The sequence below is a fragment of the Myiozetetes cayanensis genome, unplaced genomic scaffold (genome assembly GCF_022539395.1).
Source record: "Myiozetetes cayanensis isolate MyiCay16 unplaced genomic scaffold, myiCay2020 scf15, whole genome shotgun sequence".
Lineage (NCBI taxonomy): Eukaryota > Metazoa > Chordata > Aves > Passeriformes > Tyrannidae > Myiozetetes > Myiozetetes cayanensis.
The window spans coordinates 7,006,284-7,023,379 of NW_026087159.1; the positions used below are offsets into that span (position 1 = coordinate 7,006,284).

General features: G+C 49.1%; 1 protein-coding gene across 7 annotated transcripts in view; it reads left to right on the forward strand.

Annotated features, from left to right (window-relative positions):
- The first annotated feature begins 7,667 nt into the window (after positions 1–7,667).
- Positions 7,668–17,096, forward strand: part of DOCK11 (dedicator of cytokinesis 11) — a 77,839-nt gene continuing 68,410 nt past the window's right edge. For all 7 annotated transcript variants that reach the window (XM_050310226.1, XM_050310229.1, XM_050310228.1 and 4 more), the window contains exon 1: positions 7,668–7,870. In XM_050310226.1, coding sequence (XP_050166183.1) covers positions 7,769–7,870 — 102 coding nt within the window. In that variant the 5' untranslated portion in view covers positions 7,668–7,768. The remainder of the gene's footprint in view (positions 7,871–17,096) is intronic.

Here is a 17,096-nt window from a genome sequence, read left to right on the forward strand (position 1 = left end):
TAGATGCAATATATGTGTAGAAGGTTGTAATTGACTGTGATTCCTGTGAGCTGATCCCAGACACTTCCAGAGTTTGCTTTGATGTTCTACATATTTATTGACTAATACCATTTAAGAAGCTGCTTTGTGCAGTACAAACACCATCACCTTGCCTACAGGTACCTTAATTCCAGTGTCTTGGCACGTATGGCCTTCCTGCCTCTGGAACGAGAAGTCCAGTCTGGAAGAAGAGGTGTATGGACTTACCACTGGGGTTTTTTGGATATGCTTTTTTAGGCATGCTGCTCTTCCATTCCTGCTTTTTCCATTTTATAGTTAAAATAGCAATTGCAAAAATTAGTAATGAGTAACAGGAGGAGAGAGCACTTATTAGCTGGTAAGACATGCACAGAAGAGGATGGGTCCAAGCCCAGCTTCCAGAGTGACTGAAGACCTGGCTCCTGCCAACCTGCAGTGTTTAACATTTGGGATTTAAGTGGGCTTCAGGAGGAATTCCTGCAACATTAGTGGCCTGCCTTTTGGCAGGTGGTTTTATATGTTCTGTGCAAACCGTCTCCTCTGTAACCTTTTAATGATCTGAATAGTCTGGGGTTTTTTTAAAGATGTAAACATGACTGCATTTGGAGACATACGTTGAAATGTAGTTTTGCATTGTAGCTGCCAGAAGCTCCATTAAGTTGTGTTGGACCTGTCATCTGCTAAGGTGATCATAAAAAGAGGTTATTGTTTTCATTATCCAGGCAGTAAACAAAGGTGATCTTGAGGAAGATGTTTGATTTCCATTTACCTTGATACTTAGCTTTATAGCACTCATAATTCCTAGTATTCACAATGCTTTTCCCCAGTGAACTGTGCTGCACATTTTTAATGGTTCAGAAACCAGTGCCTCTTTCCCTCTCCTTCCAAGAGCTGCATCAGTTAAATGCTATTCCAGTCTGAGTGGTGCTGTGTCCAGTCTAACCCTGTCCACTGCTGGCTCTGAGGGCTCGTCTGGTACCTTACACAGCTGTGTTCTACTTTTGCGCTGAGCCTCCAGCTTCTCCTTGCAGGTAAATGTTAAGTTGCAAGTAAATGTCAGTTACTCTACCGAGCCTGTTTGTTTCAGTCAAGTGCCTTGACTGTACCTCAGGTAGTGCCTCTGCAGTGATGTTCTGGGAGCACAAGCAAAGCATGGGTGGAGATCTGTTGAAATAAAACACTTTCCTTTGTGCTGAAGGCTTCCTCTCTGCTGGACTGCTTTTTTTTTTTTTTTTTTTTAAGGACCTACTTAACAAGTTCTGTTAAAGAACAAAAGGTCTACATCCATATAATCAAAATCCTGCTTACGAAGGTGATTGAGAATTCCCAGGAGGCAAAATGAGGAATTGCCATTGCAGAGGAACCTTGGTGCAGGAAATGTCTGAATTAACCCAGTCACTTCCCAAGAATCAATAAAATGAGCTGACTGGAGTGTCATAGATCTTCAGCACCTCATTTCTGCTGTGGCTGGCTCCTGGCAGCTGGTTCTGGCAGTGAGGGGCTGTGGGTGGAAACAAAGCTGTATCTCTGCTACCTTTGTCTCTTCCAGTACTGGGCACCAAGCCCAGTGCACGTGCAGAGGGACAAAAACAGCAGTTCAAGTAGATGAATAATGCTAAAATTTGATCTTTAAGTGCTGCTTGTTTTTGCAAGTTAAAAAGGGCAGGGAGTCTTTGTTTCTTTTGGTTGGTGAGATTTTTTTTTTTGTTGTTGTCTTTTTGACTGAAAGCAATGCTGAACGCGGCCAGTGGCATGATGATAACACTTGAATATAAGAGCATTAGCTGTAGACATGGCAGAATTGATTTTATCGGTCACAGAAAGCCGCTGTGTCCTTTTTTTGCCTGTCATTAGCAATTTGCTGAACGCATGTTCAGGAAAACGTTGGAAAATGGTCACTCTTCAGATGATCCAAAGTGAACCTGTGAGTGTGAGGAATGCTAAGCTGCTGTCTTCTGAGGCAAAATTGCCTGCTGATTTTGGCTGGAATATCATCAATGCAACTTTATTTGTATTTTGTCCATGTCTGTTTTCTATGTGCTTTCTCTAGTTACATATAGCATAGATACCTTGTTTATTTGAGAACTGTGGGAACAGACTGGAAGGCTGTATGGAACTGTTGACTAGTTATGAGGACATGGTACTGGAGTTGTGATTCTGGGTTCTTTATGCTAATGCCCATAGCTGCTACTTTTGTTTTCCTAGTATTTTTGCTAATAGTGTTGGTCTCCTGCCAAGATGAAGGGGAGGCTTTGCAGTTCACGTGGTTGAAAACTGGTCATTTTTTTCCTGTATGTGCTGTAGTGACAGTGCTTCAGGCTTCTGTGTGGAATTCTGCTCAGACTGTAATGTTAAGCAAATGGAGCACGAAAAATGAGTGAAGCCAAGTGCTACACACAGAACAACACACACAAGGCCATTCAGAAAGGGACACGAGTACTCATTTAAGCCTGTGGGTAAATTTGTCTTTAACTGCAGTAAGTGATGAGCACATGCTTAGAGCTGTGCCAGTAAGTTTGTTCTTCCAATAACCGTAACTCCTTTGATTTTAGAGGGTTCATGAATAAATTTAAACCTGTCCTTTAGTACCCTCCTGAATAAAGGCTGATACTGTATCACAGTGATTAAGAGAACAGCTTGTTAGAGAATCACACATTACTCGAGGTCCTCTGGAGCTCTAGTCCAATCCCCGCTGCTCACCGAGGTCAGAGAAAGTTGCACAGAGCTTTTAGTGTCTCCAGGGATGGATACTCCACAGTTTCCCTAGGTAACCTGTCCCATCTGACCAGCCTCACAGAGTATTTCCTCATGTCTTGCATTCTTTTTCCACTCACTTCTTCTGGTCCTAATGTCATTTTAGTCTTTTTAGACCTACTGGGATTTGGTTAGGTCAGTTTGTGTCTATGGTCTTCAACAGACTCTGTTTTTATGGACCTGACTGCTTTGTTTTGCTATCTGAAAACAGATATTCAAGAGCAGTAACACTGCTAAGAAATTTTGAAAAGGTGAGAGATTATTTTATTGGCCTCATTTAAGGGCAGTACTTGACTCTGTAGAGCGCATTGTGAAATAGATTTATTTGAGTGATGGTGATCCCCTCATATTGTTTTCCCGTTGGCCTCACAGGTCTATACACAAGGAAACAAACATCAGGGAGGTTTTACCACTTTTTTTCCTGCCTTTTCACAGACTCGTCCTGCCTGAAAAATACTGGGCTGAGACCAGGCAGCAATGGCATTTAGACCTCAAGGGGGATGTCCAGCAGTGGTGTGTATCCTCCTCTTAATTGCTACATTCTTTGTCCGAGCTAGAGAGATGCTCTTGGGAGTTGTGTGAGATCTTAGTAATCCTCTCGTGTATGGCAGTTACTGTAAGTGAGCTTTAAAGCCTTCAAGCAGAGGAAGATAAATAAGGGAGTGCTCAAAAGCTGGATTTTGCTTCATTACAGTACAGCTCTACAGGTTAAACCAAACCCTGTGCTTTGTTACCATCACTGCCATCTGCTTTGGTGTGATCCAGGGTGCAGGAGAGAGGGGCAACAGCTCAGGGGTCTCATCAGTGTGCAGTGCTGGGTTCCCAAGTACAGAGAGACAAGGATAAGGTGGAGAGAGTCCAGCAAAAGGCTGCTGGGGTGATGAAGAACTTGGAGCATCTGACACATGGGGAGAGCCTGAGAGAGCTGGGGCTGTTCAGCCTGTAGAAGAGATGGCTCAGGGGGATCTTACCCATGTGTATAAATTCCTGATGGGGTAAAGAAGACTGATAGAGACTTCTTGATGGTATCTAGTAGAAGCAGGAAGCAGTGGGCACAAACAAAATATAAGAAATTCATGTGTTTAAATAAACATTTCAAAAGTGTTGTTTGTTTGTTTGTTTGTTTCTGTCAGAATGGTCAAACACTAGAACAGACCCGAACATCTGTCCCTTGAAGTGTTCTCAATTTAACAAAGTTGCTCTTGCACCAGGGAAAGTGTGTCTTTGCCGTGCCATGCTCCTTAGGATTAGGGATGGAGCCTGCGCGGGCAGTGAGACAGTCGAGGCAGTGTTGTTGCTGCTCTGTGTGACCCTATTGGTGACCTCTTGGTGCAGCAGCTTTGCACTAGCTGTGGACACTCTGCTTTTCTCCAGTGAGTGCAGTGGGTTCCTGCAGCCCTCACCCACGATCCAGGGTGTCAGCAGAGGGCAGCCCTTCAACGCCAGGACTTGGAAACCCTGGACTAAGGACCAGTTTCCTGCCACACAGCTGGAGCATCCTCCCTTCACAGGCCTGAGAAGCCAACAAGTGGCTGCTGACAGTCCCGTTGGCACCTCTAGCTATGGGTGACACTCATCACATCTGGATCGGGATAACTGAGTCCCTCAGTTCCCACTCCAATGCAGTAAAGTACTTGGTTAATCACCTGCTTAAGGCTGATCACATAGGTAAGTGCTTTTCTGGGACAGGCCATTTGCAGGTGATTAAAAGGCCCACAGATAATTAGTGAAGGCAGTGAAAAATGGGATTATTGGCTAATAATATTAAGTGCCTTTTATCTTGGATGGTTTGTGAGAAATTAAATCCTAAGCCTGCCACTAACCCTTCAGCACCTTTGGTTGGTTTGCAGAGATGGTCCTGGAGTCCCCTATATATGGTTCCAGACCATGTCTCTGTGAGCTGCACTGATAGATGTTAGTAAAAAGAAAAAAAGGCTATCTTTCCTTGCTGCATCCTCTGTGCTATAGCGCTTCTGGTAAGTGGGAAGGGTTCCCCCATCAGTCTAATACAGTGTCCTCTGCAACCTTTCTTTCCTTATAGTCAGTGCTGTCCAGCAGATCTGGGGAGGATGTGGCAGAAGAGCTGTTTCAGCCAGGTTGGCTGTACCTTCCAGTGCATATCCTCACTGAGCACTACAAGCTGGTGCTGATGTTCACCCTCTGATCAGTCAGGGAGGTGTGGGATCAAAATGACATCGGGGACTTCAAGGCTGTAGTCTCAGTGAAGAGGTGGAAATGTTAGCACGGTTGAGTCTGTGAGTTCCCCATGGCAGACTGAGTTCAAGAAAGTTTGGTCATCGTCAGTGTACCTCCTCAGCACCTCCAGTGTGTTCTTGGCTGCCTTTCTTCGCTGTAAAAAAAGGAGATGAAAACTACAATCCTTGCTACTTCGTGCTTGTCTCTCACAGCAGTGCTCTGGCTGCTGTCGTCCTGCCTTAACACTCCTTGTGCTTGAGACTCTTGTTCTGATGTTCCCAAGAGGGAGTCACAGCTTACTGCAAGTTGTTTTCATGTGACATGTCCTGCCCATTGCTTCTATTTTCCTTTTGTTTTCATGCTTTGCTTCAAAAAACAGCCTCACTGTTCACTGCTCTTCCCTGGCTGCCGAGCTCAGTTGAGTAGGATGCTGATGGGCAGCTGATCAGATGCAGCCCCTTGCTGGCACCAAACCAAGCTTGTAATCTTAGCAGGAACGCTTTGCTTCTGACTGGATAAAAACAGGGGTGGGTGCTTTAAGGAGGATTTTATTTCTTGTCAAGTGACTTGTCACAGCTCTCTTCTCCTCTGCCCCTGGACAAACACTCTGGTTCTTGGAGCTGTTCTTAAATGTCTGGAAATGGCTCTGCCACAAGTGTTGACTCCAGTCATTGGTGCTCTGCTGGCTTGTGCTCTCCTGCAATGCTCAGCCTGCTCTGAGGAGCCACAGGGGCCAGGGGTTCTCCCCAGCAGCCAGGATAAACAGGGCTACCCCATTCTGTGACAAACATTGTGTTACCAGTCCTCTTGAGGCCAGGTGAATGAGACCTAACAATTTTATTTGCCAGTTCATTGCAGTGCAATCTCTGAAGCTGTGTACTGTGATGATTTCAAGTGGTTGGTAAAATCTCTCAAAGAAAAATGCTGGGTGGGATAAGGAAGTGAGCGTCAGTGCGCTGCTGCTGGAATTGTGCGTCACAAACTTTTTGCTTCTTAACTTAGATTTGGAAAAGCTTTGTGAAAATGCAAATTCTCCAGCTTATCAACTCTTCCCCCCCCCATTTCATGGATATTTCATAATTAACAATAAACTTTTAGATTTGTTTTGCCTCTGGTGTAAAAAATCAGAGCAATATTTCATATGAAATGGTGTCTGCTGCCCCTTCAGTGAACTGCTAAAAAGCACAACACTAACTGACTTGCATGCTTTAGAAGTCACAAATAACATTTTGAATGGCTTGGATCATAATAGCTGTATTCATTACCCCCTACAGATTGGCTCTCATAATCAAAACAATTTCTCTATATGTTGCGTGACTTACAGCGTGCTTATAATTCCAGTGAGATCCTTGTAGATAGTATTTAATCAGCCATATGGCACACTGTGTGTAAATTCCTCAAGTGTATGACTATATGGCAACTCAATTCAGCGTCTTGCTGTGAAGATACAACACAATAAAATAAGTAAAAAAAAATTTTTAAGGCTTTAATGTACAAAACAAAGGATCAGAGGCTCCTGTTGTGATTTCAAAATCACCATCCTTAAAAGCAGTGTACAATGACAAAATAACAAGGACCAGGAATTAAGTCCTAAGGAACCTTCTCTTAAATCCTTACTTCTTGCTTTTGCAGCTGGGCAGGCACAGGGGATTGTGGCCTCTCTAATCAAAGCACTTTCCTGTAGCAAACCCTATAGGTTGGAGATTTTCTGGTTTAATCCCTGATGGCAACTCAGCCCCAGCTGTTCCGTCCCTTCCCCCCAGTAGGATGGAGGTGGGAGAATTGGAAGGGTAAAAGTGATAAAGCTCAGGGGTTGAAATAAAGACGGTTCAATAGGTAAAGCAAAAGCCCCACACAGAGGCAAAGCAAAACAAGGAATTAATTCAACACTTCCCATGGGCAGGCAAGTGTTCAGCCATCCCTAGGAAAGGAGGGCTCTAGCAGGGGTGACTTAGGAAGCCCCTCTGAAAGTCCCCACTTCCTCCTGCTCCAGCTTTATACCAGGAATATGATGCCATGTGGTCTGGGATATCCCTTGGGTCAGTTGGGGTCAGCTGTTCTGACTGTGCCCTCTCCCAACTCCTTGTCGCACTGGTGAGCTGGACTGAAGAGCAGAAAAGCCTTTTACCCTGTTAGGGCTGCTCAGCAGTAACTAAATCATCCGAATTATCAACACAGCCCCATACCAACTACCGTGGAGAAAATTAACTCTATCCCAGCCACAACCAGAACAGAGATGCTCAGTATAAAGATCTTGCCCTGGATCCAGCTTAACCTTGCAGGAACAACCGGTGAGCAGGGACACGCCTTGGGCAGAGGCCACACGGAGACCACCAGCCCAAACGGACCGGTGTCCCATTCGGCACCGACCCTCCGCCGAGTACTGTTCTCAGTGTCCAGCCACTTCAGCCGGAGGCTGCTGCCCTCGGCTGAGCCCCGGCACTTGTGCCCTTGCCTGGGTAAGTCCGCGGAGCCCCACCGTGGAGCATCCCCTGCGGTGAGCGGGGCACGGTCCAGCCGTGCCGGGCAGAGGCACCGCCCCAGCCCGGGGCTGTCCGTGTGCCTGGGGGTCCGGCGGAGGGGGCGGCCGGCCCGGGGCCACCTGCGGCGGGGACAAAGCGGGGCCGGGCGGGGCGGGGCGAGCAGGGACCCTCCCGGGCCCGCCCCGCGGCTCCGCCCGCCCCGGCCCGGCCGCGCCCGCCCGCCGGCAGCGAGGGAGGGAGGGGGGAAGCACCAGCCCGTGGCTGTGCTCGGCTCGGCTCGGCTCGCCTGCGTTTGGCACGGCTCGGACCATGTCGCCATGTCGGAAGTGAGGAAGTTCACGAAGCGGCTCAGCAAGCCGGGCACGGCGGCCGAGCTGCGGCAGAGCGTGTCCGAGGCGGTGCGCAGCTCCTTCGTGCTGGTGAGCGCGGGCACGGCCCGGGCGGGGCCGCGGGGGCCGCTCGGTGCGGGGGAAGGGGCAGAGCGGGGCAGGGGGTGCGGCGAGCGCGGGGAGAGGAAGAGGAAAGGGCTGGGCAGGGGCTGGAGAAGGGGCAGAGCGGGGGATGCTCAGGGCGCGGCGGGGCAGGGGTGGGGAAGCGCTCTGCGAGAGATGGGCGGGCGCGGCTGGGCAAGGCAGGGGATGGGGAAGGGATCCCTCTTTGGGATCCTCTCCGTGTGTTTGTGCCGTGCCATCCCACCTGCCGTCACCGCGCCCCTCAGCACCGCTCAGAGCTGAGAGGAGCGCGGGGAAGCGGCACTTTATCCACCTGGCGTGAGTTAGTGCCTGGGTGGTGGGAGCAAGAATTAACGGGAATCTGTCGGTGCAGGGCACTGAGCAAACAGGTAACAGAGCCCACCTTGCACAGGGTGCAGGCAGTGTGAAACTGGCACATAGAGAAGGCAGGACTGAAGGGCACGGCCTGGCAAGGTGAGAGAGAGGCATGGGCATTGGCGTAAGCCGGGAGCCCGCAATATCCCGGGAATCGCGCTCGAATGTCTGGGGTGAAAGTCACGTGCGTTATCAGATGGGTTTCATCCCCGCATGTGGGATGCTGCAGCAGGTTGTCTTTGTTGTGCTCACAGCTGTGCAAACGTTAGCGCTGTGCCCTGGGAGGATGCCGGGGTCAGCTCACAGCTTCCCAGGGCTTTGTTGGATGGATTGCACTGGTGCTCATTGAATTACTCTAGCGTGTAATCAACTTTGACCTTGACTCTGATGGAAGGAAGGTTAGTCAATGGGATATGCAGAAAGTGCAGCACAAGTTCAGGGAATAATTCCTATTAGTTCTTTACTATTAGATTAAATGACATGTGCTGTTATACAAATTGAGGGGTTTGAACAAACCTTTTAAAAACAGAGTTTTCTTGTAAATTTACTGATTTCTAAAGCTGAAAAAAGCCATGGTGATAATCCAGTCTGACTTCTTAGTGCTAGTTTTGCTTCCAATGTGCAGTTGTTCAGGGATCCTTATGGGCTCCCATGTGATTTGCTTTCCCTCTTTCATCAACAATACACAGAGACAAATGTTTTGTACAAGCTGATGGAACCTCTGATTAAGAATGAAATTGTGTGTATAAGACCAGAAGAGCTTTGATATCCTACAGACAAATGGTTACTTGGCACCTGTGCCAGGAAGCTCAGGGAGAGAAGGGGTGAGTCCGACTGTCAGGAAGGGAAGGGATGGGTGGGACTGCAGATGAAGATAAATAAAACCTTGACAGGAACCCAAAGAAGCTGTCAGAGTCCAGCATCCATCAGCAGCCGCTCTCTTTCTGATCCTCTCTAGGGTTTCATTGCCCACACTGTCCCTGCCAACTTCTCTCTCTTTCTGGCAGGCAAATCCCCAGAGCTGCTGTGCTGCCTGGTGTGTTGGCAGCCAAGTGCCAGAGGAGGATGAGGGCAGGTGTCTCTGATCCCTGGGTCTTGGCAGACTTTCCTGCTTTTGGCAGTTCAATAGCAATGGATAAATCCCAGCACTTCTGCATCACTGGGAAGAGCCGTAAGACACTGCAGTGATCAAGGAGTGGGGAAGGAGGTGGCACAAGCTTATAGGACTGTGTCAGATGGCATTTTTGCCACCCTCAGTAATTAAGGATAAGGTTCGTGCTTTTCAGGTTATTCCACGAAAACAGTGGTTCCTCTCCATCTTTTAGTGCATTGTCCTGTGAGGAAGGGATGTCTATGCACTGGTGTGCTGGCTGTTGGGAGGGTGCAGAGAGGATCCCAGGAAATGGTGGTGGGGAGTGGTGGACAGAGGGGGAGACTGAAAGATTGTGAGTTTCTGATCCTGCTCCCAAAGTGAGGCTCAGTCTTGGTGCTGATGGTGCACATCCCCTACCCATCTGTCCCCTTCTTGCCATGGGCAGTGTGGGGAGATCGCAGGGCCCAGCATCAGGATCGTGCCAGCAGGCTGTGGTCCCAGCTGTGCCTCACCCTGAGGCAGTGCTGAGCTCACCAGTGGTCCATGGATATGTGGGGAGCAGGGGCTGGTGCTTGGTAACTGGATGGAGCAGGCTGGCACCATGTGGTGCTGTGTGTCCCATGAGCTGGGACTTTCTGAAGCAGACTGGAGTTGCACTAGTTGCCTTTGCCTGGCAGGATCCCATCCCCTTCCTGCAGCCTGGACACACCAGGTCAATAAAAAGTCAATAAAAGCGTGTGAGTAGTTTAATGCTCTTGAGGCCCTGGGGGACACCCTGCCTGTGCCTCTGTGATCCTGTCAGGTGCCTTGTCTGTCTGCTTGCTTTGGGGAAGTCTAGCTCAAAGTGTGGGGATCTGTGGTGGTGAGCATGGAAGAGCATGAAGGGATGGGGAGCAGAGCTAATGCTGCAGGTACCAGAGCACACACCTTCATCCACAGGAGGAGTGGGCATTATAGGGCTCTTTCAATGTGTTGGTTGAGCTCAACATTTTGGGTATTCAGGGCACTCCTCGAGACAAGAAACTGCCTGGAGTAAGAAGACATTTGTAGTCAGTGAATGAAATACTCATAAATGAAAACATCTCAGTGAAGAAAGCTTTTAACATCATGGAAGTGGTCAGTCTGTACAGAGCCACAGTTTGTGCATTAAAGGAGATGCATCTCCAGCCAGGAGTGCCGTGCTCCTGCATGGCCAGCCAGAGCCAGTGTGATGGCTGCTACACTGCGTTTCCAGAAGTGCTGCCCTGCACATGCAGTGAAGCCCATGTAATCTTATTTCTGTTCCTGGTTTTCCATTTATGACTCTCTAGTGCAGTTTATGCTTCTCTTTGGTTTGCAGAGCTGGACTGAAGTTGGTGGGAGTTTGGCAGGGCTTTGCTCCTTTGTGCTTGTGAAAGGGAAGCGTTGGCTGTGCCGGTGACTGGACATCAGCAGCGAGGGGAGGTTGTCCCTTTCCAAGGTGTCCTGGAGTATGTGTGTCCACCCACTGCCCTTTGGACTAGCTGCTAGGATGCAGTCAGAGCTGTTCTTGCCATGGTCTAAACGGAGCTGTAACCTGGAGCTGTTGTAGTGAAAGTAAGCACAAGCTGTGCTGGGGAGCTGGGAGGCACTTTGGGTCCTGTGGGAAGGATGGGAAATGAAGTGCAGTTCACTTGGGGCTCCTGTTCCCTCTTACTCTGCTGCTGTTTCCAGCGTCCTGGCTGTCATTCTGGCCTTGCATCAGGTTCACAGACAGGCTGTGTAGTGGAGGTCTGGGCTTGGAAGAAAGAGTTCAGTGGGAATCCCTTGAAAGCAGGCACAGCCCTGCAGAGCAGCGTCGGAGCGCCTGGGGTGCCGCAGGCAGCCGGGGTGTGTGGGAACCCGGGTTCTCTCTGTGCGCTTTTCTTTGCAAAGCTGCAGGGCAGATTGTATCTATTTCAGCTTTGAATGCTCCCTGATGTGCGCTACTGATTACAACTGGGGATGGAGTTTTGGCAGACTAATTGACAAATAAGGTCACTGTTTAAACAAACAAATTTAGCGAAAGCATTAGTTGGCAGGTGGGATAAATGACAGGCTAAAAGATAAAGGAAAATTTTAAGATTAGGTTAAAGAATGGAGCAGTCAAAGCCCAATTGTGATAACTTTAACCATTCTTAACCAAGAGATTACCTGCAACTCAAACTCTGGGGCACAAACAGTACAATACTGTGTTAGAAGTGCAACTTCAGAGCTGAAGTGCTGATGATACCTGGGAGAGGCAGTGGGGCTAGAGCTCAAGGAGAGCAGCCAGAGACCTTTGGCAGTGGAGGGACATGGGTGATTTTGGCTCAGACCTTCAGTGCAATCTCCCTCCTCCCATGCTCTCCACGCTCAGGATGTTGCTGAGTAATAATGGGAAAGTTGAGCAGCAGGGCAGGAGAACCCTGCTCCGAGTCACTGGCTGATGTGGGACCTGGGCAGTCAGAGAGCTCAGACATTTGCCAGCAGGATGCACATGTGTGCTCAGGTGTGTGGTCCTCATTCTGATGGAGGTGCCTGTGCATCGCTCCTTCACTCCATGAAATGCAGTGGGACATCACGGAGTTGAGCCGTTTAAGAGCACAGGTGTGTGAATGAGATCTCGAGTCTTGTGGCACTGACAGGGCAATAGCAAAGGCTCTTCTTTCTGCCTCAGAATCCAAATCACTTGCTTCTGTGTGGAGGTAAGGCCAAAACTGAGACAAGGTCTCCCTGTGCCTCCCCTCTCTCTTTGGGGGTGGTGTTCAGCAGTGGCTCAGCCCCCGCAAGGAGGGAGCTGTGTCTCAAGCCAGTTGCACATTTTCCAGAGGTGTCATTCTCTGTGTCATGACAGAGAAATAAAATGTGTGGGAGACACGGGATCAGAGCAGCAAGCGCTTGACAAAACCCAGATGATACATTTTCCCACAGTTCTGCCAAACCTACTCATCTGGTGGCAATTTTAAGTCTCGCACAATTACTCTGATTTTCTTTAGATCATTTCTATACAGATTAACTAAAGATGCATTTACTGCTTTGCCATAGAGATTTACAAAGGGTGGAGAGCCAGAGCATCTTATCTGAGAAGGAGCAGCTGCAAAGGATTTGCCCATACTGAGTGTCAGCCAGCCCAGTGGAGCATCTCCAGGCACCCCAGGGCACAGATTGGTGACACCCAGGCACACTCAGCTCTTGGCCACACCTCTGGCAGCACGGGAACTCCCAGCGCTTACTGTGTGGGAGAACCTCTGCTTGCAAACAACTACATCGATCCCTGCCATCCAGAGGTATCCAAAGCGAGTGTCTGCTCTCTGTGTTATGTGGTGCTGTGGGATGTGCTCCCTGAAACCTCGCCGTGAGACGGTGGGCAGCGTGCCAGGAGGAGATGGGTTTTGTTTGATCCTGGCTGGGCTGGGCTCATATGGGTGGCTCAGTTTCAGTCAGTTACAAAAAGGAGATAAAAAGCGCCTTAATAGTGATACTGAGAAGGTTTTGACTGCAGGCAAAAAGGCATTTTGTTCTTTCTGTGTTTTTTTTTTCAGCTTAAACTATATTATTAGTGTCTCAATTTATGCTCATGCCGAGGAAATCAGCTTTCTGCATACAGCCCTCTTTTAATAAGCTAAATTCACTTTGATCAATGTGAAGCCTCTTTATATGCAGCGTTTGTAGCTCGAGAGAGACACGGAATACGGAATACGTGCATGTTCTCCCCGGGGGTTGTCAACATGCTGTGTTTGCACAATTTACATAGAAAAAGAGACATATATGAGGCATGAGAGGAAACTCTGCCCCTGTGTGAGTGGGTGGGAGCTTTGCAGTTGGTTCAGCCACGGCAGGATCTGCCTACTGTGGCCGGGTGCCTCCAGAGCCGGCCACCACAGCTCGCTGGGGTGGCTTCTGTGGAAGTGTTTGTGGAGAGAATGTTGTTCACAGGGGCTTATTCAAGAAAACACTTAAACGCATTCTTGAAATTAATCACATGCTTTCCTGACTTGGGGCTGGTGTGCTGTAAGGGGCTGGATTTAGCCCAGTGCTGGCTGAGTGCCATGGCACGGCCCTGGGCAATTCCTGCCAGGGAAGTGGCCGGGTTTGCTCCTGCCTGAGCACACACCACTTGTGGAGTGGATGAAGGGCTTGGGTTGATGGAGAAGAGCAAGACTCCAAGTGACCTCTGCAGCTATTTGTGGCCAAATCTCTGGCATATGTCCTACTGATACCCAGTCCAGAAGAGATGGGGCAATCCTTTGCTCCCCCATGAGTGCCTGTGTGCTGAGGAATGGCTGCCATAGGATGAGCTGCAGTCAGTGTGTCGGTTTCTTGAGGTGTTTGGAGTCAATGACAAGCTTTTGATGGGCACTAAACCTTATCCTTCCACTAAACCTATCCTTCATTTAAATGTGTGTGTCCTCCCACCCATTATAGGAAAAACACTAAGAAGAGAACAAAGCACCCAGGCCTTACATGTGTGTACCTCTTATCACCTTTTGTTAGCTGGGGTTTTAGCTCTTGCTGGGCAAGGCTGAGAGTGGTTTGTTGTGTTCCAAGGACAGTATCATGAAAATGCAGGTGTCCCTGCATTGACAGCATCTGCCCCGACCCACCACCATCAGTGCAGTGAAACGCATGGAGCAGATGGTGGTTGGTGGTGCCTGCAGCTAATGCCAGCAATGCAGTGGGGATTTGGTGCACTCAGGATCCAGTGAGAGGGAGGGGCTCCTGGACTTTGTTTCAGCCTCTTCTGTTATCTGGAGATATTTGCAGATATCTCCCCCAGGACCACGAGCATTTGAACCAGGACTACCTGCTGTAGTGTGTAGTGTAGTGTCCTTTTCTATATGCAGCTGGGTGGCTCTTTCATCATTTCACTTAGCCCTTTGCATGCTGATTTATTATATCTAATGATGCAAAATTGCACAAAGCTCTTGACATTTCTATGGCCCGAGAATGCAAGTCACAGTCACACACAGCAGCTGAACAGCAGCCAGGCATGGGGCATACGTATGCTTCATCATCCCCGGTTAATTGGCCTCCTCACTCCTGCTTTGTCCAAGGAAGAAAAGAGTAGTTTCATATAGCTTTGTGACCATTGCTGTCATCTTAAAAATGCTGGAATATGTTTCCCTGCCACCAACTCTTTCCATCTCTTTTATTTCCTTAAAAAGTACAAATCAAAGCTCTCCCTTTGCTGTCTCCTCTTTCCTTCAACACAGCCCTCACTTATCTTTACAGTTTTTCCTTGCCTCCTGCTGCTTCTCTAATGGGGTCAGGGCTGCTTGTTCCTGACCCCTTTCTCACCCCTCTCTCCTTTCTTGCTGAAATGCAGTTTCTTCTCTCCCTATTAATATCCCCTGTCACAGGGCTGTTCTGGGGAGTGGTTGCGTCTGGAAGGAGACCCTGTGTGTTTTGGTCCACAGTACTCCCCACTCCCTCATCCTGCTCCTGGCTCCATGCTGGGTGACATTCCCTCTGCAGCCTGGTCCCTCTGTCCCCACAGTGAGGACACTGCATGGATGCAGCTGGAGGAATCTCCCCTGTGCAGTATTAGGACCTGGTGATGTCAGAGTGCCGTACATTGCTCCGTAACAGCCACACATGTACCTATTTTGGCAGCAGTCAGGACCGTGGGATGTGGGCTGAACGGCAGCGTCTGTGTGCGGAGCAGGGCACATCTCCCAGAGGTCTGGAGGAAGCCACAGCTCAGGATGGCAGCTGACTCCATATCTGCAGGGCTTTGTCAGCCTGCCAAACCCATGGCTCTGTGGCTCAGTCCTTGGGGACATGGGGGTAGCTGGAGCAGGGACTCGAGGGAAGTGTTGTGCCAGCCAGAAAGGGATGGAGGGGCACAGAGACATGAGAGGCTTGACAGGAGCTGGGTTTGTGATAGGAGCAGGTAGAAGAGATATGCTTGGGAGAGGGAAAGGAAGTCTCCATCTCTTGGAGGGAGACGATGGCACTGGCTGGGGTGGGCTGAATGCCTGCAAAGCTGGTGTTCAGGGAGGAAAACACAGCTGCCAACAGACAACCACTTTCCATGGCAGTTTGGGGCTCCAAGAAAGTTGTGCTGGACTCAGCCAGGTTTTCTTCTCAATTCTGCCTTTCCCTCTGTGCCTGGGGAGCCCTAAGCACACCCTTGTCCTGTTGCATAATGCTGGAGCTTGTATGGATGTCTGTATTTGGGGAAACTTCGAGGTGTTTCTGTTGATCGGCAGCATTTTGTCTATGGGTGGGTTAAAGCCTCGCAGAGCCCATCCACAGCCCCTCCTGCATTTGCTGGGGATAACAGAGTTTAACTCTGCAGCTGCTGCAGCTCTTTGCACCTGTATCCAATGCCTGCAGCCAGAAAATGGAGCATAGGTGAGGCTGAGACAAACAACTTCCTGAGCTGCTTAAACCACCACTGACATCTTTGGGTTTGACTGCACTGCTGGGGTGTTTGCTGTGTTGCTGAGGCAACCCAAAACTATCTTGTGACTTCCTGCTCAGTTTTTCCCCAGTGTTGCTCTGTGGGCTTGAACAAGTCTCTTCACCCCGTCCCAGCTCGGTGAGGAGTGTTCTGCCTCTTCGCCTTCGGGCAGCAGCTGTGCAGTTGGCTTGGCCCCATGTGCAAGTGGTTTCTTAGTGAAAAACAAGAGTTTAAGACAGACAGGAAAGGGAGGGGTTCTGCTTATGTGCCATTAATTGCTTTAAGATGTTCTGAAGCTGGCTATTCTGGAACTGGATGCTAAATATAAAACTGATACTACATAAATAAATGATGAAATACAAGTGACATCTGAAAAGCACTTTGGGATGTTCCAGTTAAGAATTTAAATAAATAACATGTATTGTTGTCGTTGTAATTACTATTTTCCTTTTTTAGCATGCCTGTGCTTACAGAATGTTTTGAGGAGTCCTATCTGGCAGAACTTCAGCTGTCCCACAGAAACCAGTACCCTTTTGCCAGTTTTTATCAACACTATTATTTTTGGAGGAGAGGATCAAAGCTGTGACGTGTTTTCACATCTCATGCTCTGCGGCAGATGCTCAGCTGGATGCAGGTGCAGCTTGGCTGACGTAGAGCTGCTCTGATCCCTCCCTCTGCTCCTCAAGGAGAAGGGCTGGATGTGTGCCAGGATGTACCTGTGCAGGCAGGGACTGACAGGACTTCAGGTGCTGTGCCTGGGGACTGGAGACACTGTCGGAGTCTGTACTGAGCTGACACTGGTGTGTGTCACACAGAAGCTCTCAGAGGTCCAGAGGAAGGTCAAGCACAGGGGTATAGGGTACTGAAAGCCATCTCAGATGCTTGTCCTAAACCACTGCTCTGTGCAAGAACAGTGCTGGATCACCTCAAATGTGTGCTCGTGCCAGAGGTGGGCCTGGCCCCCAGCTGCCACTCGCCTCCAGCGATGCTTTTCTGCTGACTCTGCACTTGTTCAAGGCACCATTTTTCAGAGGTGATGTGTGAAGGTGAAGTGCAGGTGGGCTGGAGTGGCAGCACTGCCTTCTAGGCTGAGCCACTCTCAGTTGGGCTGTGAACTCTCACTGCTTCATTGCAATGCAGCTGCTTTCTGTTTCCTTTGCTTAAGTGATTATGCAAGAATCTCAAGCTTTCAGGAAAAAAACAGAGTTCTTGGCCCTTGTGGCTGCAGAACTCAGCTTCAAAATGGGATCTGCTAAAGGCTGTGAAGTGTGGAGTCCAATTCTGAGTAAGTGGAAGGGAAATGAAAAGTCATATGTTGATTATCCTGACTTCCTGTAATT